Genomic DNA, 23,410 nt, shown 5'->3' with positions numbered 1-23,410 from the left:
TTGGCGTCGATCATACGATTTAAAAAAATATCGATACAGCAGAGATGATACATTTAATAATTGCCCAAAATCTAGATATGAATCCCGATCTATGTCTATTCCAAGATCTATGACGTCCATCGTATAATTACAAAGAAATGGGTGAAAAAAAGAAATGAAAAAAGAAAGGCTAAATCGACACGGACAAAACAAAAAGAAAAAACTTAAAGCTTGCTGCTCTTCGGGCTGTTCTTCAGCACGTTCGCGTTCCACGGGTAAGGGTCGAACACGAGGTCGTTCACCGGGTTCTCCTGGCTGGCCCGGCGGAACAGGTCGGGGTAAACGTCGCCGTCGTACCGGCCCAGACTGCTGTCGAGCTGCCAGTCGTCGAAGTTCCACGAGTCGACCAGGGACACGGCGTGGGGGCGGATCTCGTCCAGAAGCTTCGACACGGCGGTAGTCTGCGCCAGCGAGATCTGTCGCGTCGTGACGGCGCTGGAGGAGAAGAACTCGGCGGCCTCGCGCTCGAGCGTGTGCAGGGCGTACAGGCGGAACAGCTTGTGCAGGGTGGCGGTGGTCTCGGGGCCGAGCGCGGCGCTCAGCTGGGGCGAGTTGACGGCGTCGTAGAAGTTCTTCACCACCAGGTACTGCGAGTGGGCCGTTGACAGGCGCCAGAACTCGACCAGCAGCGAGTTCCACGAGCGCTTCTCGACGTCGCGGTGCTTGAGCGCCTCGAACGTGAGGTGGGAGGCGCGCCAGGCGAAGGCATCGACGATGTCCTTGTCCTGCTCCAGGACGTCGAACGAGGCACCCTTGTTGCGGCGGGACAGGTAGTTCTTGAGAATACGGCAGGTGTCGTTGTTGGCGGCCTGGCCGGCAAGAACGGAACGAGCGGATTTGAGGAGCTACACAATCACACGATCAGCAAGGAATTGACGTGAAGAGTGAAGGAAGGAAAAACATACATAACGGGCGACCTGCTGGGTCAACATGTAGTTGTCACCCTCCCAGGTAAGGTTGGGGAGATAGTCGGCGTACCAGTGGCCAACACCACTGTACTGCGAGTAACCGTGTCCACCCATGGCGCGACGGCACACCTCGAGACCCTCACCAGCAGTGGTACTGGCCAGCGCCTTGAGACCGCACGAGGTGGCGTGCAAGTCAGCCAGGAGCTCCGCACCGGCGCGCAGCTCATCAGGGCCGGCCTGGGCAGCGCCCGCCATGCGCTTCTGGTTCTCCTCGTACAGACCCATCATGCCGCGACCGGTGAAGTGCAGCGCATACATGGTGGCCAACAGCGGCAGCAAACGAATCTGGACCATCTTGTAGTTGAGGACCTGGTTCTCACCCACGCTGCCGGTGGCGTCGCGGTCCTGGAACTGCTTGCGGACGCTGCAGTAGCGTACCGCGATGGTGACACCGCGAGCCAGCACACTACCGGCCTGCAGGACGATGTTGGAGCGCACCCACACCATGGTGCCGTAGACGAGCGCGGGCAGGGCCGGGCGGATGTACTTGCCGGTGTCCTTGTCGATCCGGGAGAAACGGGCTAACATGTTGAAATGGGGGATCTTGACGTTGTTGAACAGGAGGAATCCGTTATCCATCGTGCTGCAAATCCCGTCAGTATTGATTGACCACCCACGCCACACTTCGCAAAGAACTTACTTGTATCCGAACTTAGGTCCGATATCACCCACGTAGACATTCTCCAACGGCTGGTGCGTCTCCATATCACGGATCTGCACAAGGAACGGGTGGGGACCGTAGTTCTTGCCGTTGATGTACAGCTGCGCCATGACGACGGCGTGGTTGGCCGTGCGGCCCAGCGAGCCGATCCACCACTTGGACGCGGTCAAGCTCGGCGAGTGGATAGTGAAGGTCTTATCGTCCTGGTTCCACACCGCCCTCGTCTCCAGTCCACGCACGTTCGAACCGTGTCCCAGCTCCGTTTGGGCGTAGCAGCCGATGATCTCGTATTTCTCTGCGCGTTCGAGGAAGGCCTTCTTCTGTTCCGGGGTGGTTTGTTCCCGCAAGGTGACCTACCGAGCCATTCGTTAGCGACACGTTCCCCCACTTCAGTCTCTAAATTATGTCTTACCAGGAACATGGACGCGTGCAGGCCATACGGCGTGGGCTCACCCAGGAGGTCGTTGGCGGCGTAAAAGTCATCGTAGTTCCAGTTGTGCTGTACGGAGAGCTGTTGGAGACGCTTGCCCTTGGCGAGGGCACGCTGGATGCGCTCGGTTCGGCCGAGGGTGTGGTTCTGCGACTTGTCGAAGACCTTGTCGTTCTTCATCATGGCCAGGAGGCGGTCCTGCCGCTCCAGGGCCTGGCGGGTGTGTAGCAACTCGGCGAGCTTGTCGACATCGACGTTGGACTGGCTGCGCTCCTGGGCCAGCAGTTCAGAGCCGGGCTGGCCGGCCGGCTTCAGGGCCTTGACCCAATCGGGAGGAGACATCTTGGGGTATAGAGGGAGAGGAAGATCAAAAGGCGGGGAAGGAATAGGTAGGTGGTCAAAGGGAGGAAAAATGAAGTCTCTCCATTGTTACTTATAAAAGGGTCGGCCGAAAGGGAAATTGAGCGAACTCCACGGGGAATGATCAGGCCGAGGGTCATTGGCGCGCTAACCCATTGTGGCAATTGCCGAGGCCCATGGGGTGGCTGCCTGGGTGCCTGGATGCCTGGATGCCATCCGTTCACCTGGGAGGAATCCGACGAAAAAAGGAACGGTAAAAAAAGAAATCAAAATTAGGTGGAAAACAGAAGTTCTCTCCTCGGTTCAGCAGATCCTATCGGAAGCCCCGGTGCCGAGTCATCCAGGGATCTTCACTTTCTTGGCCCGAAAATGGCAAACCGCAGTCTATCCTGTCCTGCCATTGGCCGGCTGGGTTCCGACCCTGTTATCTGATCAAGATCGGCGGCCGCTCTCATTTACCGGTGATGACAACCACCCCCAGCTCATTCGCCCCCTATCGGGTGCGATGGGAAAGGCGTGGATGGTGTGGGAAAAAGTTCAGATGGATAGTCTGGGGTTGTCTGGAGACATCCCGATATAATCATTACGTCTATTCCCCAGGTGGGTGAAATCATTGCCTCTCGGATGGGAGGCGGGAGGCGGGAGGCGGAAAGCGGCAGCCCGGTATGCGGCGTCGAATTTTCTTCCCTGTTCCGCCTAGGCCGAGTTTGACTTCTCGCAGAGACTGTTCACCACTCATCCAGTATACTTGGGATAGAAGCATATTTTCCTACATTGGAACTTCTAGGAATAGTAATCATGCCATTAATGTGCCTCCCTATGCCTAATCAGACATATGGCATTCACATGGGTGGTAGCCATATTCAAAATGACGGAGACTACATATCCACAATCACATGTGACGCCTCCGGCCCACCCACCGTAGCCACCATTTCACACGTCTTATGACTACGACAAATCCAAAATTCTTCGCCTGTCATTGCTCTATCTCAACTTTTCCCCGTCCCCCTTTTCCCCGTATCTGTCTGGAATTACCCCCACCATGGTTGGGGCACGGTCTGCGGTGCTTGTTTGAAGAATCAATCATGCAATCTAGAACCGCGATGCTTGTGATTGTCGAATTCTCAGATCCGGATTCCAGGTTGTGTTTTCACGTGGGATGAGCCGCGATAACGTCCCTTCGATTTAGGGGTGATGGCTGAACAAGAGAGGAATCCCTTGCGCTCCCAGACCTCCGGAATGGGGGTCGACATCGGCCCACTGCGGCACCCACGATCCCAAACCTGGAGCACCCCCGACGTGGTCCCGGGGAACAATGCCCCCGCCGAAATCGGGTGGGCACCAATGCCTGTGATAGCATTAATATGCAGGAAAAGTCTGACGCCTAAGAAAGAAAATGATATTGCTTGTGGATTTTTTGGGCAACAGAGCATTTTAAAGTGTGATTGATGATGGAGTCGCTGTATTAGGGCTTACATTGCCCCATACGTTGGCCAAATTTATTCCATTTAATTTGTGCTCCCAGAATCATCGGATTCAGGCTTCTACCATACCAGTGTGTTTCAAAACACACCTCTCAGCCAACGTGGATTGATAGTTTGGGAGCAGGATCTGTTGAGTTCCTAGCTTGCGTCTCCATGTCGAGAGCGATTATCCTCGTGATCTTTGATTTTGACGAGCCGTGTCATGTCGAATGTATCAGCGATGTACATCTGTTTACGTCTAACAAGACCAACATACAATAGGCTCGCGGAAACAACAAGGAACTAGCGACGGGCAGCTGGAAGGACACCATCTCATGGGTCATCTGGCAGATACAAAATAACTAACGTTGTCTCGCGGGTTCAGGCCATGCGCGCAGACAAGCGTCTTTCCCCAAGGCACTAGCAGATGTGTCGCAGACACAGCTTTTGTTGATACCCATATTGTCTCTTGTTCTTGGGACTAGATGTCATGCTCTCAGTCTTCACTCAAATTGCTTGTAACTCTTTTTCCTCTACTTGTATTTCCTCCAATAAAGGGCTATCTCTTTATTCGAAATATAGAACTACGTACATAGTGTAAATGAGGTGTTTGATCCCAGTAACCACAAACATTTATCAAATCAACAGCAGGAAATAATTTTATACTAGAGAATATGCATTTAATCTCCCTCCATATCTGGCGTGTTGGTAGACCATTCATCATGAAGAACAGACAGACTTGCAGAAAATGCATCTATGTACTTTGCATTTAGCTAGGTAGACAGTCCTGGTGCTCGGATTTGGCCTATGGGAAGATACTAATACATAGACGTGATCAAAAAAATTACGTATATCCCACAAGTTGATATTCCAAGAGAGCACAGTACGCACTGAGAAATATATTCTATTCCGTGTTACTAACCTCTTTTTTTGAAAAACAAAACCCCCCATGTATACCCGAAAGGATGATGGATCTAACATGACAGCTACAGGGTAGATCTACGCATGCCTATCTCTGTCTTTGGTTTTTAATTCGTTTTCGAGACAGTCCCTGCAATATACTCGCTATAATAAAATCTACATTTACAACATCATAATCCCGCTTTCGTGTTGTGTGTGAAATGGGCCAGCCAACCGGGGAATATATATTTGGTATGGGATATACTGTTAATTCTATTTCTAACGACAGTCCAAACTGCCATTTCGATTCGGTGAACATGACAAACTGTATAATCAACTCTGCTGCTGTCAATAGATTATCTCATTCCTTATGATCCATGGTTGAGTGTAGACGTCGATTAGCCATGTCTTAGATTGATACCTGAGTAAACAACAGAGAGCTACCAGCGAGAACTCTATAAGATTACTGACCATTTATGATTGAATAGGGGTTTACTACCGACGTTAGTATCCAAAATGAAACATAGGTTAACTTCTCAAAGCAACTATAGCCATACTCTCATATAAACATGACCAACACAACCCAACTAATCCATCAACAACCCTACCTCATCACGAAATACCCAAATCCTATCCCACCTGTCCCAATGTCGCGACAAACTGGAAAGTCCGAAAACACATCATAAATACTCCTTCCCTCCGCCACTCATCAACAACACCCTGTATCCACAGCCTAATAAACGTCATCATAACTGCACCCTAACCCAACCCAGATAAACTCCTCCGTCTTACAGAGTAAGGCGTGTTATCCAAGTACGGTTTTCCTCCTAACGCCGGCGCACCTGCTTGGGAGCCTGTTGCCGCGAAAGGGCCTTTCGGGGGTGTTCTATGGAGGACGCTGAGTTGACTCTTAGCCATCGAGTTCATCTCGTATACGAGTGTTCGTCCACCGACGCGGTGGGCTTGACTTACCTATAAGGTCGCTGAGTCGGCGAAGTACTCTGGCCGTGGTGTTGGTTGGCTGTGATGATAAGTAAAAGAGCGAGGGTGTTCACTGAGACTGCGAAGGAACTTGATCCCATGGTGTGTGGCTGTGTGTGTGTCTGTGCGGGGTATCAATGGACGGGGATCTGAGAGGGGTCGGGCTGGGTTTCTGTCTATTCTTCAGCTGCCTCGTCCTGCGTGGTGGCTGTGTATGGAGCACTGATATAATAATCAGGCGAATACTGATTGATTGTGTTTATGGAATGTTGATTGTATAGGTTGGGGAGATGAGATGGAGGGTGTGAGGTTGGTGGATTCATCGATGATCGCTCTGATACTGGATACTTGTGTCCCCCACTTCTGTACTTGCTAGCACGCTGTATATTTTCCACCAATCAGTCCCTGTCTACTGTATAAAAGGGCTTGCACGTTTATATAAACAGTCTCCAATATACCCACCTAGCCCTACTCCATGTACTCCAACTTGACTCTGTAAATCAAAGCCTCATAAAATGTGCACAAACCCCATCCTCCCCGGCTTCAACCCCGACCCTTCAATCATCCGTGTCAACGAAGACTTCTTCCTCGTCAGCTCCTCTTTCGAATACTTCCCCGGGGCGCCAATCTACCACAGCACCGATCTCATACAATGGACGCTGATCGGCCACGCCCTAACGCGGCCTAGCCAGCTGCAGATCCACACCCCGGAGCCTGGGGGCGGCATCTGGGCCACCACGCTGCGATACCACAAGGACACGTTCTATATCACAGCCGCTAAGTTCGATCGGTATCGTCCGCAGGACGACGATCGGGTCTGGCCGAGGGGGTTTTATGTATCGACGACCGATATATGGGACTCGGCGTCGTGGTCGGACCCGGTGTATTTTGATCAGGTGGGGTTTGATCAGGATGTATGTGCTATACTCCGTCTACCGGACCATAGATTGACTCATCTGTGATTGGAATATGTAGCTTTTCTGGGACGACGACGACACTGTCTATCTCTCATCAACCTATCGCAAGTTGGCCCGCACGCCCGGCGCAAATCTCAAAGACTTCGCCATACACATCTCCACCGTCGACCTAGCCACCGGCCGCTCAACCTCTGAACCAAAGCTGATCCGCGAATCCGCCTCCGGTGTAGCTGAAGGCTCGCACATATTCAAGCGAGGCAAGTATTACTACCTCTTTACGGCGGAGGGCGGGACAGAAAGCGGCCACTGCGAATGGGTCTGCCGCAGCAAGACCTCGCCGTTTGGGCCGTGGGAGGACGGGCCCAGCAATCCGCTCTGGCGAAATGGGGTGACCGATGAGGTTCAGAATACGGGACATGCGGATATGGTGGAAGATGCGCAGGGACGGTGGTGGGCTGTTTTGCTGGGGGTACGTCCTGTTCGGAGGGGGGATCAATGGGAGGAATCTGTGTTGGGTGAGTCAACTCCATCCTCTATACATAATATTGAATCATCCACGTCCTCCTCCCAATTAACCAAAAAAGGCCGCGAAACATTCCTCATTCCCGTCGAATGGTCCAACGACTGGCCTATATTTAATGGAGGCCAAAAGATCTCCCTCACAAACACCACACCCCATCTCCACCAAGTCAACCCCCCGCCCCCACCCACCTGGCGCGACAATTTCGACACACCCACCCTCCAACTCGGCTGGTACAGAAAGAACACGCCCATCTGCACAGCAGAGTATTCACTCACCGAACGACCAGGCCACCTCCGCCTCCACGGCGGGCCATACAATCTCTCCGTGCCCGCCAGCCCGACCCTCTTCCTCCGCAAACAGACTCACCGCATGTGCACCTGGACGACCAGCCTTTCTTTTCATCCTACCTCTTCTAGTACTGAAGCAGGTACCGTCCTCTGGTGGAACTACTTTACCTATAGTAGCTTGGGAATCCGCCGTGCAGCAGACGGGCGGCGCATCGTGCGGTTGCGCCCTGCTGACGGCCAGCATATTGACCGTGTCTTGGAGGGAACAAGCGAAGGAGGAAACGTGCAACTCATAATCGAATGCGGTGACCACTACCGCTTCGGATTCCGAGAAGAAAGTCCAGACGCCCACCGAGGCCCCGAGGCCCCGATCAACTGGATCGGCGAGGTCTCGAACACCGCCATGACAGTCTCCCCTCCTGTTGGGATGGCCTTCACGGGCATGATGCTCGGGCTGTACGCTTTTGGCGAGAGACAGCCGTGCTTGGTTCCTGCTGATTTTGAGTATGCGGAGATGCGATGATCTAGACTTGCTGATGGCCGGTTAATGGCTGGTTGAAGGGGGCTGTCCAATCGAGGTTACCGAGATTGTATGTTCTGGGACTGAACACTGTAGGTATGTAGGTATGTAACGAGGCTGCTGGACAGGTTGAAACCCTGCTGTTTGTCGTGAACAACCAAACGGAGATATCAACTGCTGCTGCTACTGTCCTATTATAGTATACTACCTTATTAGCCTGGCTCTACTCATATACAGACAGTGTTACCGACTGTGTGGTACAACCGATCACTCGGTACTTTGTCTTATACTGGGCACTGTACTTTAGTATCTACCTATGTGGCAGGCTACCGTCTTTGGCAGTCTGTGCTTATCCCCCTGCATAAAAACGCATCAGAATGAAGAATCCTACACACACACCACTACTAATTCACTTCTTCAGTCACAGGTAAAACTACCAGGGAAGTGTACTATCCCTGCATCAACCCCAACCGGGCTTCCCTCGAGGTAGTCACAGCCTCGAAAGTAAAACGTAGCACACAATAGCCCGGGCCGACACAGTCAATCCGTATCCAACCTTCGAGACAAGCCACGCAGCAGCCAACCGAGTCAATCGAGAAACCAACCAACCAACCAGCCAGCCAGATAACGAATTCTCAGAACAAACAGTTCTGGTTTCAGCGGGTTTTTGCACATTTATTTCGTTAACAAAGAAAAGAAAATGCCTATTTAATGAATAATAAATAATAAACCCCAGTTGAACACCACTATTGAAGCCGGAACGCTAGACCGTTCTACGCCACCAAGCGAGAGTCAGTATTTACGTCGTTTTGAGAAAGAAAGAAAAACCCGGCCATTTGGTGATAGAGTTACGGATTTGGGCCTACTCCCGTGGTTACCGACGTCAACGGGCCACACGATACTTTGGGTCCTCCAATGGGGGAATTTCTAAGGTCGGTCTCGGGGAGTTTACCTCCGACTACCTAATTATAGTAGGGGTATTACAGAAGGTAGATAGTGAACTAGAAGTGTATGTATGTTTTAATTGCTATCTTGGATGCATGGCCGTAAAGGTAAATCCACCATGTCTAACCCAGGGTCATCGGCTGAAATGATGTATGTGCAGAGTTGACATGTGTGTGTGTAATGTGCAGGTACGATGCGCGAGTATCGGTGTAGTAAAGACAACAAAAAAAAAGAGGGGAAAAGAAAAAAGATTTTATGCAGTGCTGGAGTCACGCCTCGGCTGGGTATTTATGTAAAAAAAAACAAGAGAATGAACACGATTGATATGAAATATCCCGCCCATGAATCGGATGACGAGCCGTATGTACGAGGGGTATGCGGTGTCAAAGAAGACTCGGTTACGCTAAGTCGAGGGGTATGCAGTCCAAGTAGACTCGCTTACTCTAAGTCGAGGGGTCAACGGATCGTTTGGTTACTCCCGCCGTGAGCACAGGCGACTGAAGCACCTTCTGCCAGTCGTGGACCATCTCGGTGTTGACCGTCGAGAGGGAGACCTCCCCGCCGGCACGCGCGATCATTTCGTCCTCGTACATGGTGATGGCGTCGGCGGGAGTGCTCTTTCCCGTCAGAAGCTGGTTGGTGGCCTCGACAAGTTTGGCGGCATCGGTGATGGAGTGGTTCAAGCCCTGGCCGCGTTGGTAGGTCATGGCGTGCGCGGCGTCGCCGGCCAGCGTCACCCGCCCCCCGTGGTTATCCCAGCGGTGGCCTGAGGCGCGCGGGTCGAAGTCCGTCAGGCCCATGTACCAAACCTGTTGGTCGTCCGGCACCCATTCGAAGGCGCTTCGCCACGGGTCCGTAAAGCATTTGGAGAACTCCTTGACCTGCTGCAGTCGCTGCGAATTGGTCCAGTCGGTCGTGGCATCTTGCTCCTCCAGCGTGCAATTCCAGGAAATGTAGAAGAAAAAGGTCCACGTCTCGGGTTTGTCCGGGTCCTCGACGTCGTGCATGCCAAAGAACGCGAAGTACCCGGCGGGGTGGATGCCGGCCAGGTACATGGGGTGAAACCCGCGCAGGAATTGGGCCTGCTCGGCGGTAAAGCGAGCTTGCACAAAGGTCGCGCAATACGGGAGCTGGCGGATGCGCCCGGAGTTAGGGCCCAATAGCTCCTGTCGCACCGTCGATCGGGCGCCATCCGTGCCGACCACGAGCGAGGCGGTGATGGAGGTATTGTCGTCGAACAGGGCGGCGGCCAGCTTCCCGTCGTCCGAGAATGCGAGGGTCCGCAGTCGCTTCCCATATTGAATGTCTAATCCCTGGGCCAGGAGCCCCCGCAGTTTACGTCGTCGAAGGCGATAGAAGGACTGGACGGGGATCGCGGCCATGCATTCTCCGGTCTGGGCGTTGAGGAATTTGATACAGTCATGCTCGGCGGGAGGCTCACTGGGGTCGACTTGCGCGGACTGGATGTGGGACCACATTTCGTCTGTCATAAGGCTTCTCAACGGGTCCATGCCCCAGTGGAGGCCCATGTTCCAATCTCGCGGGTGCGCATCGATGCTGTCATGTTTTTCCACCACGATACACGAAATTCCCGACTAGGTCTTCAGGTGAGCGGAGTCCATCACGGTTAGAAGATAAGGTCGACCCACCTGTTTGAGTCCTTGAGCCAAAGCAAGTCCCGTCGAGCCTGAACCATTAGTAGTGATCGAACGGATGATAGCTTTCTATTGATCCTTACCAGCACCTATCACCAGGACCGAAGTAGTGGGGTTTTTCGGCTCGGCGGCGGGAGAGGCCACATGAGAGTTACCCTGGGGATCTGAAGGTTGTTCTGTTTGCTGGCCCTGTGGCTTCCCAGCGACCAACGACCAGAGCCGTCGGATACGGCCCATGGCGAGGATGAGGGGTAGAAGTCCAAAGATGTGGCCAGGAAGAAGAGACAAGAGGGAGGCACAAGGTAACAACGGAGCAGGGACAGCGTTGTAAGACCAATCGATCGGAACGCGTAAAAAACAATGGGATTGACAATGCTGGTTATTCCATGGTGCCAAGTACTAGGCCGATCGCTCTAGACTAGACCGATAACGTGAGAGATTGGAGGAAATTGTGGTTAATGGAAAGGAAGAAGACTGAAACGGGAGACACAAGATGGATTAAGTCTAAGATAAGGTATAAAGTGAGAAAAATATACCCAGACTAATGACAGACTCGGGGAAGGAATGGGAAATAATCCAAGCGAACCTCTGGCCACAGATACTCTACATTCATCGCACGGTCGGTTTTAGACCAAGTCCAAGCCCACCAGGGGATGAGACCCGGTTTTCCGGTGGAGCTCTAGGAACAGACCATCCTCATGCCATGGCTCCGGGTTGACAGTACAGCTGGCCAGTCCGATGGGTTTCACCTTGCATGGTTATTGTGACGAGGGTCAAAATACTAATTTTATCAAGTACTGGTTACCTCTGGATGGTACATTGCTAGATAGGTCGGCACCTACATGGTACACCCTCTTCATCATCATTCCAACGGTCTTTCGTTTGATGTGGAGATGGATCACGGGTCTTCAAACCAGATTGAGGGGCCAATCGCTAATGGGGATCCGCTCTCTCCACCTGACCGCTTCAAGAGCCATGGCCCCACCACCGTTGTCTTCTCCATCTGTCGGGACATACTTGCATATATCCAAGGGACCATTGTGGCGGGTGTGGTGGTGGCCAAGGACAACACCTTGCCTTGACCCGATGTGTTGGAGTTGTTGAGTGACTCGATTCTATATACCGCTATTCACTAGGTCTGATACTTGCCAGTTGCCACTGATTAATAGTAACTATATATGGAAGCATGCTAGTGCATGCTTCACCTGCACTGATGGTTGGCTGAGTCTGCACGTGTAAATTTATTAGACACCCCTCACTTTACTAGGATGTACCCAGTCTTGTATGGTGGTAGAGTACTTTCTTATTGCCAGGACTGCAAGGAGTAGAACATTCATTATAATTCAAGTGTACTATGATCCCACCGTGGCTGTCTTCATGCAGCATGACGGCTCTGGCCGACACCTGTCATGTGATCATCCAGGGGTTTAATACGGTATGCTTATATGGACACATTAGTGTGGTCTCATGTTGAGTGACAATTCTGAAGAACTATCCAGAGTGAAGACTCACTGCAATATGAATAGATAACTATAAATATCCTTTTAAAATCCATCAAGTGTGAATTCAACTCCCTTGATTGCTAGAAATAAGGTTGAGATATGGCATCTCCTATGGATACTATCATACTCCACTATGGTACGAAACTGAACCACTTCTCGAGTTATGTGGAACCCATTGCGGTCTGTCCTTTAACTTTATCTCCTACCATCATACAGTCCTACTCCAGAAGGGGATTTATGTAACCGTGCATTGGACTAGAATTTCAAGGAAGATGGTTAAAACAGAGGAATAAAACATGTAAAACACATGAGTACAGAGTGTTCGGTATTTACCGACTAGTTATGCAGGCCATCAGGACTATTGATTTGGCCGTCGTCACTTATCCACTCTTTTCCCCGGTCCCGGTCGCTCTCCATCGCGAACCTCCGATCGTAGATCTACTCGTTTTGTCTTGAACATTCTGGATGGGAATAGCTCTTTGTAAATTTGGGATTCTTTGATCAGAGTTGAACTTCCGTTTTTCAAGGATTCCTCCCTGTCATTTCCCCCTCTGATCAGGATGGACTTGATTAGATCATTTGCATTGTGCCGGTCATTGAATTTCCCCGTTCATCACCGAGTATAAAGTTAATTACCACCTCGTACCTAACCTACTCCGTACCCCCAAGCCCAGTTTCCGTTCGCTGGTTCCCCCCCCCGTCGTTTTATCCTACCCGTGCATCTCCGCTGTCCGGTCGCGCCGTTCTTTGCTCCCTGGTCCCTTCCACTGCATGAGCTCGCCCCCTCCTTCCCGTTTCCAGTTAACCCAGGATCGACAACCTTGCCATGGTCACCTCTTCTTGTGACGAAGAAGACTCTTCCTTCTCTGACACTTCCAGTGCGGCTTCAACCACCACAACAACTCCACAACAACGCGAATCGATCATCCAGAATATGCTCACCTATTATCCGACCGATGATGATGGGGATGGGGATTCGGCGTATGGGGAGGACTCGCTGATCGGAGATGATACCATGACCTTGGATTCCTACATCACCGACTATCGATACGAATTCGGTCGTCGCTACCACTCCTATCACGACGGCGCCTACTGGGTAGGCCGGTACTGCTGAGATGGATCGATTCCTGGCTAACCTCCCCGGCTTCAGGGTCCTAACGATGAAATCGCAAACGAACAACAAGACATGGCTCATCACATGTACTGCATCACCTTAGACGGAAAGCTCCATCTCGCACCGATTTGCGAACCTCAGGTATCATCCTTCCCCTGTCGCCGGTCGGCTGGAGCTCGTCTAAGCGAACGACCACAGGAAATCCTCGATGTGGGCACGGGAACGGGGATTTGGGCCATGTTAGTCGGCGAATCTTCCTAATCGATCTCATATCTTGACCAGTTATTAACCAAGTCTCCAGCGATATGGCCGACGAGTATCCAAGCGCCAAAGTCACCGGTGTCGATCTCTCGCCCATCCAACCCGCGTTTATCCCGCCGAACTGCGTCTTCGAGATCGACGACGTCACCCTCCCCTGGACCTACCCCAGCAACCAATTCGACTTTATCCATGTCCGGGAGCTGTTCGGATGCATCCCAGACTGGGACGAATTCTTCCAGCAATGCTGGCGGTGCCTCAAACCCGGGGGCTACATCGAGGTGGTGGAGCATTCGGTCGAACCGATCTCCGACGACGGCACCGTTGGTCCCGACCATTTTTACAATCTATGGGGTCAGACGGTGGTCGAGTCGGGAACGCGATTCGGCAAGAGCTTTACGATCTGGCAGGAGAGCGCATCGCGTCTCGAGCAGGCAGGCTTCATCGACGTGGTGGAGACGACCTACAAATGGCCGATGAACGGGTAGCTTCACCTTCCGTCGCATTCTCAAAGCCTTGCTAATTTGGATAGCTGGAGTACCGATCGGAAGATGCATGAACTGGTAGGTTGTGTTTATCTGGCTATTAGGATGAGACCACTAATATATACAGGGCCGATGGAACCAGCTCCGACTACACGGCGGCATCGAAGGATACATGCTCCGCCTACTCACAACCGCCCTACATTGGTCCTACGAGCGATCGCAATTGTTCCTCGCGCAGATGCGAGCCTCGCTCAGAGACTACCGCACCCACGCCTACCTCCCAGGCACAGTCGTATACGCACGAAAACCGCAAGAACCTCCATCACATCGCGCTTTTTGAATTGAGACTGGAGTACAGGTAGTTTATCAGGGATGGTCATTGGTTCTGAATGGTTTCCGGTTGTAATTTTTGTTGGTTTCTTTGGTTGAGCTTTATACCCTTGTTGATATTAGTTTATGAATTATATATTCAGATATGGATGTGACAGGCAGTTATACACTTTAACCATCCACATAAAAAGTCTTATACCTACGCCTCTTCGTAGGACCCTAACCCCGAAGGATCATCCCACCAGATAGATAGATAAATAAATAGACACACCTCGGCCCATCTCCACAAGTCGGAAGAATAATCGAATGTGACGCGACAGAAACTCTATCCAGTCCGAAACTCTGATTTCAGCTTCGACACGCCATCTCACCCGCAATAGGGAATCTCAAGCGACGATCCAGTTGGCGTGCAGATTTCAATAGACATAGCTCTTGGCCATGGATCCATCCCATCCACTTGAGGTGCGGTCCGATCCAGCTGACGCGGATGAGATCAGATGGTCTTTGGGATGGAAAGTGGGAGGATTACACGGGCCTTGAAGATGACTCTACCGTGGGTTGGAAATCGGGTTTCCTCCGCGGTGTATGGATGGATGGATGGATGGATATCTTGACTATTCTGACTGACTCCAGAGGATGGCGGACGCGTCATCTCATACATACACCACTCAGCACAATATCTTTGTATCCATCTAGATAGATACTTCTGTATGAAGCATACCCAAAACCACGCATATGCATTTCTACGCTTAACTAACCCCTCCCACATACATACACATAGACATAAAAACGATCAATTTCTACAGGTCAGTAGTAGACAGTAGACTAACAGTACAACCTCGGACCTTCTCAACGGTCCGCCGTGGAACGAACGAACTTTACCCCGAGCGTCTCCAGTTCTCCGCCCACTGACTCTACCTACTCCCTTTAGTCTTCAAAAGATAAAACCTGACCAGCCGTATTCCTCAACCAACTTTGCCTTTCCAGTTTCCACGGGTAGCAGTAGCACACGCGGATGGACGTTCGAGCGCGCGTGACACTTTGATTCGGATATCCACGGTAGTATCATCTGTTGTGTAACTTATTACTGTCTATCTGTCTGCCTGCCTATCCATCTATCTGCAGGCCGGGATGTCACGTCCTATATGCAATGAAATGCATTGTGCCACTCCACTCTATTTCCAACAATGTATGTAAATCACGTGTAGTATAGTCACATGATACCAAAGCCGCGCTAGTGAAACCTCGCGGCGACAAAAACGCCAAAATCCCACCAAAAACAGGCTGATCAGTTTCCAGAGGTGTCGATTCGAAAGTGATCGTTTTTGGACCGTTGTGCAAAGTTTCTCGGATTTAGAATTTGAGGGGGTCTTTCGATTCGTCTTGGTTAGCTGATTACGATGGTATCTTTTTTTTTTTTGCTATTTGGGGTATTTGGGCTGGTATTAAGGGGGAAGTTGGTCGGGATGGAGGGGCGGTCGGGTGGGCGGTGGGATAGTGTCGGCATACACTATCAGTCACGTGATTGTGGAGATTCTGGGAAAGAAAAAAAAAATGTTTTGCAATTTTGTAATGGTCTGAAACTTGATGGTTAACAAGTTATCTGATGTCTATTTCCAGTAATAGGTAGTATAGCTGAGCTGGAAGGATAGTCCTCAATAGCTATCCCGAGCATACCAAAATTACTGAAATCGTACCTGTACGGAGGTTTGTTGGGGCTTGGACTTCCACTCAACACTATGACGTCATTGGTGGCTGTTCCTGTCGAGGGCTCAGGTTGTCAGAATAGTAACAACCTGATTAGAACTTCCTATCACAAATCCTATAAGCCCAAGTCATAGAATTGTACCTCATATCACCATATACATAGATTCCATCTGCCGCTTTAAGCTCAAACCGGGGTCGAAACCCCACTTGGACTCCAAATTAGTCAGGGCAATCTCCCCGCATCCATACCCAATCACCTGTATCCCGACTTCAGTCCTCTGGATCAGACTGGACACCTACACTCCCCCTTCCATGGTTTGACCAATCTACAGACACGCCCACGTCCCATGCAGTGTATATAAGTTTCTCATTTCGAAATCCATCCACCGAGGCCACAATGTCGGCGTCCAAACGCTCTGCGTCGGTCGACCTGGCCGATCCGCCGCATTTCACCTCGACCGACTCAGACGCGGCCACCGTGACAGGTAGGACGGGTCCAGTTCTTCTAATCCCCCCATACCAAGCTAACAGAAACAGACGATGGTCGAGTCAATGTAAACCTAGACTCCAGCGCAGGCAAAGCAGCGCTTAAACGCGCCCTCTCACTCCTACCCGCTACCAGCGAGGAGCCACCGTCCCCGCCTCCCGACTACACGCAATCCACCCCCTTCGACATCAAACTAAACATCATCATCCAAGTTGTCGGAAGCCGCGGCGATGTACAGCCCTTCGTCGCGCTCGGCAACGAGCTCCAGAAACACGGCCACAGAGTCCGAATAGCCACGCACAACACCTTTGACACGTTCGTCCGCGGCGCCGGGCTAGAATTCTACCCCATCGGCGGAGACCCCGCAGAGCTGATGGCCTACATGGTCAAGAACCCGGGGTTGATACCCAGCGTGGAGAGCCTGCAGGAGGGCGATATTAAGAAGAAGCGGGTTATGGTCGGTGAGATGCTAAACGGCTGCTGGCGGTCGTGCATCGAGGATGACCTTGTGTCTGGGATGCCGTTCGTGGCGGATGCGATTATCGCGAATCCGCCGAGCTTTGCGCATATTCATTGTGCGGAGGCGCTGGCGATTCCGTTGCACTTGATGTTTACGATGCCGTGGAGTCCGACTACGGCTTATCCGCATCCGTTGGCGAATTTGAGGTATTCGGGGAAGAATCAGAAGTTTGCGAATTCGGTTTCTTATGGGGTTGTGGAGTGGTTGACTTGGCAGGGGTAGGTTTTCTCTATGTGTGAGATGAACCTGGCTAACCGCTGTAGGCTTGGTGATGTGATCAATACTTGGAGATCGACGATCGATCTCGAGCCGGTGCCAACAAATGAAGGGGCCACGATGGCGCAGACGCTGAAGATTCCGTTTACGTATTGCTGGTCCCCGGCTTTATTGCCCAAGCCTATAGATTGGCCTGCATATATTGGTATGTTCCCACATGACGCGTTCCTTGAGAAATGCTAATTGTCAGATGTGTGTGGCTTCTTCTTCCGCGATCCGCCAAGCTACTCCCCTACCCCTGAGCTGGCAGCCTTTCTCCAGAATGGCCCTCCTCCGATATATGTCGGGTTTGGAAGCATCGTCTTAGACGACAGTGTAGAAATGACAGCGATTCTTGAAGAAGCCGTCAAACTTACTGGTGTCCGGGCCATCATCTCGCGAGGGTGGAGTAAACTCGGTGGGGAGTCTTCTTCAAACATTCTCTACCTCGGCGACTGCCCTCACGACTGGCTATTCGAACGTGTTTCGTGTGTCATTCATCATGGTGGTGCTGGCACCACGGCATGTGGCCTTCGCTACGGCAAGCCCACTACTATAGTCCCGTTCTTTGGAGAGTGAGTTGACCCAGATCTGGCAAATGTTCCTTCTAACAGTCCCAGTCAACCATTCTGGGGCAAGATTGTGGCCGCGTCGGGTGCCGGGCCCGATCCCATCCCACATCGCTCTTTGACAGCCGAGAATCTTGCAGACGCAATTCGCTTTTGTCTAAACCCCAGCACGCTTGATGCAGCCGAGAATCTAGCCATCAAAATGCTAGAAGAGACAGGTGTCGCAAAGGCAGTCGAATGTTTCCATCGCAACCTTCCGCGGGAAAAGATGAGGTGTGCCGTTTTGCCGGATCGGCCGGCGGCATGGGTGTACAAGAAGAACAAAGGAAAGCCCATATATCTCTCCAAGATGGCTGCGCAGGTCATCCTCGACTACATGCGGGTCGACAAAGAGGATCTGAAGCGGTATGTGTTGTTCTAGTCCCCGCTGGTTCGTACTGACCCTGGTACCCAGACACGAGATCAAGCCAATCGTGCTCCAACACCGGCGATTCGATCCCATCTCCGGTACGACGTCCGCTGCCTTCGAAACCGGAGCGGGCCTCGCAAAGGCCACAACGAATATGTTGTGGAAACCATACCAGGAGATCCAGCGCGGGCGAACCAGCAGCCGACAGCCTAGCGTTACCCGATCGCTCAGCACACCTTCCCTGTCCCAGACAGAGCCAGAGAACCCCGTGCCCGAGAAATCATCCACCGCGCCACCCAGATTGAGCACCTCTCCCACCAGGATCGACTGGATGACGGCGGCGACCGCAGCCGCCACATCCGCCAAAGGCGTCGGCCAGTTCATCGGCAAATACTACAAAGGCATGGCGGTGGACATCCCGCTCGCCACGACGGAAGGCCTCCGCGCTATCCCCCGGCTCTACGGCGAGGAAGTTCCCGAATACGTCGTCCGCGACTGGAAGTCCGGCGCTGCCGCGGGAGGGAAGAATTTTATCCATGGGATGCGCGGCGGGTTGACAGATATGCTGACACAGTCGTACCAGGGTGGGAAGGACAAGGGTCCCCTGGGGGTGGGCAAGGGCTTCCTTAAGGGCACGGTGGGGCTTGCGACGAAGGTCCCGTCTGCTGCGCTGGGCCTCGTTGCTTACCCTGGCCAGGGCATCTGCAAGAGCTTACATAATACTATACGGTTCCAGACGAGGAGGGAGATTACCGCTGCGCGGTATAGAGAGGGGGTGTTTCTTCTTCGGGTGGAGGGCGGTTCGTTGGACCAGGGGGATGTTGTTGATTTGTTTGAGGTTTTGAGGAATAGTGCGGGTGATTTTTGAGCAACATCGTCTGGTACTGATGTTGGATGCGGAGTATATAGTAAATATAAATGCAGGACATGGTTTAGAGCAATACAAATGATCACAGCGTTGTATCTGTCCCGATATGAGTTCAAAGACCGGAAGTCGCGGAACATAGTGGACTTGACAATATTTTCATTGATATAGATGCCCCACAGTGGTTAACTCCGCGGACCTCCCTAACTCCGGCCCATCATCTCCCCGCAACGTCAGCTCACATCTTTACTCCTTTCACCTCACTAGTCGCATCTAGCTCTACCACTGCATTACCTAGCAATCCATCTCCCATTACATCATGGACCATGATATCGCTACTACAGTCTCCACCCACAAGCCAGCCGATGACTGGTCGGGACTCAGCGATCCGCAAGAGAGGCGCAGGAGACAAAACCGGCTGAACCAGCGCGCACATCGTAAGCTCATGGTCCTCTATAGTATTCTATTTGTCTAAACTAACCAAGACTAAACCAGGAAAACGTAAACAAGCACAAACAGACCCCACAGGCACAGACACAGAGAACGACAGCACATCCAAACCAGCCACCAAAAAACCTTCCCCCACCACCAACGCCCTCTCCCAACCCATCACCAACCCCAAACGCATCACCTGCCCCCACCCCGACACCCTCGCCATCCTCCTCGCCCGCTTCAGCCGCACCACCTTCGACATCCCCCCACTCACCTCCCCAACAGCAGACTCCAACCTCCTAACCCTCAGCAAAGCGAACGTCTTCCGCGCCTTCGCCCACATCATCACCCTGCTAGGAATGACCCCCCACAACGACTGGATGCACGACGACGCCCTCTCCCCTTTCAGCACGCAAGGCCCCACCAGCGCCAAAATGGTCGACGCCTCCTCCCTCCCGCCCAGCCTGCGCCCCACCCGCGTCCAGCGCGAGTGCCCCCACCACCCATGGCTGGACTTCTTCCCGTTCCCGCGCATGCGCGACAACCTCATCCGCGCGGGCGACGGCTTCGACGACGAGCAGCTGTGCGTGGATATTATGGGATTTTGGGACACTAACTCTGCGGCGTCTGTCGAGGGGTGCAATCTGCTGGTTTGGGGGGAGCCGGCTGATCCGCGAAGTTGGGAGTTGACGGAGGTGTTTATTAAGAAGTGGCCGTGGGTGATGAGGGGGAGTCCGGAGCTTATGGAGTCGACGAATTATTGGAGAGGGAGGAGGGGGGAGAAGTTGATTTTTAGGTATCTTTGATTATATTTTTGGGGGTTTTGGTTTTAGGATGGGCGAGCGAGCGTATAGTACTGCATTGCTTTGGACTTTGTATAAAATGTGATAGCATAGTGTGATGATTTCAAATATATTATGGTGAGAATTGAAAAAGTACAGTGAAGCGTAAGAAAGAGAACAGGCAATCAGCTCTTCCAAGCTTACCCCCAAGAAAGCAAATCAACACAAGATACATACATCCCTCACCCCATACACAAACGCAGCCACTAGCTACTAACTAGCCACTCCACCCCAACCCAAAAAGGTTGACTAACACTCCGCCAACGGCTCCGTATACTGACAGCTCTCACTCGGCCCCTTAGAGATCTCATCCGGCTCCGACCCATCCTCCTTACCCTCATACGAGATGCAGATATCCTTGACGTCGGTAGCGCATGTGTCAGTGATGGTGGCCACGTCGCCGAAGTTCTGGTTGACGCCGACCATGGACTTGCCGTCGACGGCGATGACGTTGGAGATGGTCACGGTGCGCTGGTACATCTCGTCGCAGTTGCCGCAGGAGCGGTACAGCTTGCCGAAGTTGTAGACGGTGAAGCCGTCGATGGTGACGTCGCCGCCGATGTTGTGCTTTCAGATTGTTAGTGGTGTTTATAATATCGGGGTGGGTGAGGGAAAACGCTCACCTGGATCACCTTGTCATCTGCGCCTTGGGCTCCGCCGCCGGAGATCTTGAAGGTGCTTCCTCCCTTGAGGGAGAGGGCGTCTAACTCAGGTCAGTTACATACCATCTAATGGGTATATAAGAGTGTGTAGGATAGGCAAAATACTAACCCTCGCAAACAGCCTCCCACCAAACATTCTCAACAGTGCAAGACCCCTTACAGTAGACACCCTCAGACTGATCAGGTCCGATAATAGCGTTCTTAAGGGTGCCTCCCTCCTGGATGATAAAGACGGTGTCATCTTCTCCGCCCTCGGACTGCCCCGAGCACTCGACGCCACGGCCAAAGGTCTGCATGCCACCATCGTAGATCTCGCCTTCGGCGATCTCGTACGGCTCATCGAAGGTCTTGGAGCCCTTGGACTCCGGGAGTGGGAAGGTGTAGCGCTTGTTGAGGGTTGAGGCGAGGGTGGTGGAGGCCAGGAGGGCCAGGAGGGTGGTTTGGGGGAGCATTTTGGCAGATGATAGTAAATGAAGTGTAGACTTTATTTTTGAAAACTTGACTTGAATTTTGATGGTGTATCGTCGTCAGTTGATCCCATTTATATATACTGATAGTTGAAGACATCCGACGTATATCCAACTCCCCACAAACCCATCCCGATCCCATCTCTGGACGGAATTATTCTATCGCCCTTGGCGCGTTTCAACCCCCAATCTTTCCACCACTGTCTACGCTGTAAATCTAGACATGATGAAACTGGGGTAGTGTGTCTTGACCGCATCCACCGTCCGGCCTAGTAATCGAGCTATGGTCTATTCATCGAATGTGGCTTGCTCATTCTGCCGCGGCTTCGGCTTTTCTCCGTAGCCCTACATCATCAACCCTATACCGACTAACACCCCTGCGGGGGTGTTGAGCCTTCTTGGGAGGCTGATAGGTATCATTGGTGGCAATTATTCTTCCTTGAGGATATGCCGTCGTTGGTCGGATTTACTGCGTGCGAACGCGAGCCCTACACATAGGACGGGATCGTCTAGATATACAGCAGTATAACATAGCATAGCATATTGCTCAACCGTGCCAAAATGGATCAGGAAGTGGTTGATCCACCTATAGTGGAGAACTGACAATCCGGGTTGTCGGTCTGTTTCTTCAGGGATGCAGCACGTTAGAGAGATATTGACGGAGGGACGGGAACAGAATATTCAACACGGAATAATTGTACCTTGTCGCGTGTAGATAGGACGTGCTCCGCCCACTAATCGGAGTGGGCTGGGCTAGCATGGATGGGACGGGGTAGAGGGACTGGGTTGTGAGTAGCTTGGAACGGACTCGAATGATCGCCAGGGGGAGTACCAGGGGGGTACTAGGGGGAACGAGTTGTAACGTTGTGGGTTTGGGGTGATTTGGATGAAACGGTTCTTGCGCCGGGTTGTGAACTATGGTTGATAGTCTGCATTGACCATGTCAAATTTTTATTGTGTTCAACTCGTGTTCTAAGTTTTGTAGTGAATTGTAATTTTTGGTAGATTGTCTTGATAGTAGTAGCACCGTAAACACCACGGTTTCTCAATGGTCACGTATATCTATAGACAAACAAAATGCCAGCTCAGCTCAAATGGCTCTATACAATTCCAACAAATCCAGTAAGCCCTCTTGTACAAAAGTACGCCAATAGTCCGCTGCATTCGTATTCGCAGGCGACAGGCGTCCAGCTGAAGATAACTTGTCTCCAGTATATCGGACTGGATCGAACCGCCACGGCCCATGTAAGACAGCCGCAGCGCCTTCACTCGTATCCATGTTCGTGTTGGCGCCATGTAAGACCATCGTCTCAAAACTCGGACAATCACCGAGGAGTCTCGTGGCCGCTGGGACGGGTCGTGGTGCTGTTTTCAACCCCCATCTACCCCGACATGCACCGATATAGGCTGTCCTTCAAACGGCGGAGGTAGTTTCGGGCGGGATGTGGATGTGCGCTCGGCGCAGGAGGTCCTCATAGTTGTAATCGACTGAATGCGTTGCATTCCCCGTGTTATCGCTCAAGTAGTCTCCCTCCGCGCGAGGAGAGCCTGGCTCTCGGTGGAGACGTGTGGGGTAGGAGACTGATCATGGACATGGATCTTGGTCGATTTCTCTTTCTCGTCGATATAGTTCTGGGCGGAGATGCACTCGACAAAGGTGATCTCGCAGGTGGCGGCCGCAGCCACGATGAGGGAGATGCCGATAGTGATGAGCATGTTGATTGTTGGAGGGTTGTCAAGAGTATAGGTATCGGTATAGGTATAGAACAATGACTATAGTATCACTGTAGTATCACTCCGAGAAGAAAAAACAGAGGAATCCTCCCCCCTTATGTATCCTCAAAAAGAAGAGAATAC

The 23,410-nt window shown here is 52.0% G+C and overlaps 8 protein-coding genes across 8 annotated transcripts; 4 read left to right on the top strand and 4 right to left on the bottom strand.

Moving 5' to 3' along the window:
* Nucleotides 1–113: 113 nt before the first annotated feature.
* Nucleotides 114–2,494, bottom strand: P168DRAFT_304059 (acyl-CoA oxidase). The gene is made up of 4 exons (XM_024838814.1): nucleotides 2,081–2,494; nucleotides 1,648–2,021; nucleotides 945–1,590; nucleotides 114–884 (listed from the first exon to the last, which is right to left on the bottom strand). Exons 1-4 carry the CDS (start codon nucleotides 2,438–2,440, stop codon nucleotides 204–206), a joined length of 2,061 nt encoding a protein of 686 aa, XP_024693546.1. The 5' UTR covers nucleotides 2,441–2,494; the 3' UTR covers nucleotides 114–203.
* A 3,823-nt stretch (nucleotides 2,495–6,317) lies between these two features.
* Nucleotides 6,318–8,185, top strand: P168DRAFT_304058 (glycoside hydrolase family 43 protein; the record flags this gene model as incomplete). The annotated part of the gene is made up of 2 exons (XM_024838813.1): nucleotides 6,318–6,716; nucleotides 6,778–8,185. 2 exons carry the CDS (start codon nucleotides 6,318–6,320, stop codon nucleotides 8,050–8,052), a joined length of 1,674 nt encoding a protein of 557 aa, XP_024693545.1. The 3' UTR covers nucleotides 8,053–8,185.
* A 1,252-nt stretch (nucleotides 8,186–9,437) lies between these two features.
* Nucleotides 9,438–10,886, bottom strand: P168DRAFT_296656 (FAD-dependent oxidoreductase; the record flags this gene model as incomplete). The annotated part of the gene is made up of 3 exons (XM_024838124.1): nucleotides 9,438–10,589; nucleotides 10,644–10,681; nucleotides 10,733–10,886. 3 exons carry the CDS (start codon nucleotides 10,884–10,886, stop codon nucleotides 9,438–9,440), a joined length of 1,344 nt encoding a protein of 447 aa, XP_024693544.1.
* A 2,199-nt stretch (nucleotides 10,887–13,085) lies between these two features.
* P168DRAFT_234618 (S-adenosyl-L-methionine-dependent methyltransferase) lies at nucleotides 13,086–14,348 on the top strand (the record flags this gene model as incomplete). Its single annotated transcript, XM_024833423.1, has 6 exons — nucleotides 13,086–13,247; nucleotides 13,302–13,406; nucleotides 13,464–13,504; nucleotides 13,567–14,007; nucleotides 14,056–14,086; nucleotides 14,136–14,348. 6 exons carry the CDS (start codon nucleotides 13,086–13,088, stop codon nucleotides 14,346–14,348), a joined length of 993 nt encoding a protein of 330 aa, XP_024693543.1.
* A 1,814-nt stretch (nucleotides 14,349–16,162) lies between these two features.
* P168DRAFT_289795 (putative sterol glucosyltransferase) lies at nucleotides 16,163–19,228 on the top strand. Its single transcript, XM_024837080.1, has 6 exons — nucleotides 16,163–16,530; nucleotides 16,583–17,270; nucleotides 17,316–17,473; nucleotides 17,519–17,882; nucleotides 17,928–18,281; nucleotides 18,331–19,228. The coding sequence occupies exons 1-6, from the start codon at nucleotides 16,443–16,445 to the stop codon at nucleotides 19,151–19,153; spliced, it is 2,475 nt and encodes an 824-aa protein (XP_024693542.1). The 5' UTR covers nucleotides 16,163–16,442; the 3' UTR covers nucleotides 19,154–19,228.
* Nucleotides 19,229–19,422: 194 nt separating this feature from the next.
* On the top strand, nucleotides 19,423–20,503 carry P168DRAFT_267760 (DUF3425 domain-containing protein). The gene is made up of 2 exons (XM_024835056.1): nucleotides 19,423–19,587; nucleotides 19,646–20,503. The coding sequence occupies exons 1-2, from the start codon at nucleotides 19,470–19,472 to the stop codon at nucleotides 20,386–20,388; spliced, it is 861 nt and encodes a 286-aa protein (XP_024693541.1). The 5' UTR covers nucleotides 19,423–19,469; the 3' UTR covers nucleotides 20,389–20,503.
* A 170-nt stretch (nucleotides 20,504–20,673) lies between these two features.
* Nucleotides 20,674–21,538, bottom strand: P168DRAFT_317987 (pectate lyase; the record flags this gene model as incomplete). Its single annotated transcript, XM_024840160.1, has 3 exons — nucleotides 20,674–20,991; nucleotides 21,048–21,127; nucleotides 21,196–21,538. 3 exons carry the CDS (start codon nucleotides 21,536–21,538, stop codon nucleotides 20,674–20,676), a joined length of 741 nt encoding a protein of 246 aa, XP_024693540.1.
* Nucleotides 21,539–22,967: 1,429 nt separating this feature from the next.
* P168DRAFT_317986 (uncharacterized protein) lies at nucleotides 22,968–23,269 on the bottom strand (the record flags this gene model as incomplete). Its single annotated transcript, XM_024840159.1, has 2 exons — nucleotides 22,968–23,084; nucleotides 23,147–23,269. 2 exons carry the CDS (start codon nucleotides 23,267–23,269, stop codon nucleotides 22,968–22,970), a joined length of 240 nt encoding a protein of 79 aa, XP_024693539.1.
* Nucleotides 23,270–23,410: the final 141 nt, after the last annotated feature.

The sequence above is a fragment of the Aspergillus campestris genome (genome assembly GCF_002847485.1).
Source record: "Aspergillus campestris IBT 28561 chromosome Unknown P168scaffold_5, whole genome shotgun sequence".
In the NCBI taxonomy this organism is placed as follows: Eukaryota; Fungi; Ascomycota; class Eurotiomycetes; order Eurotiales; family Aspergillaceae; genus Aspergillus; species Aspergillus campestris.
Note: the sequence above shows the minus strand (reverse complement) of the source record. Positions and strands in the feature narration are given on the sequence as shown.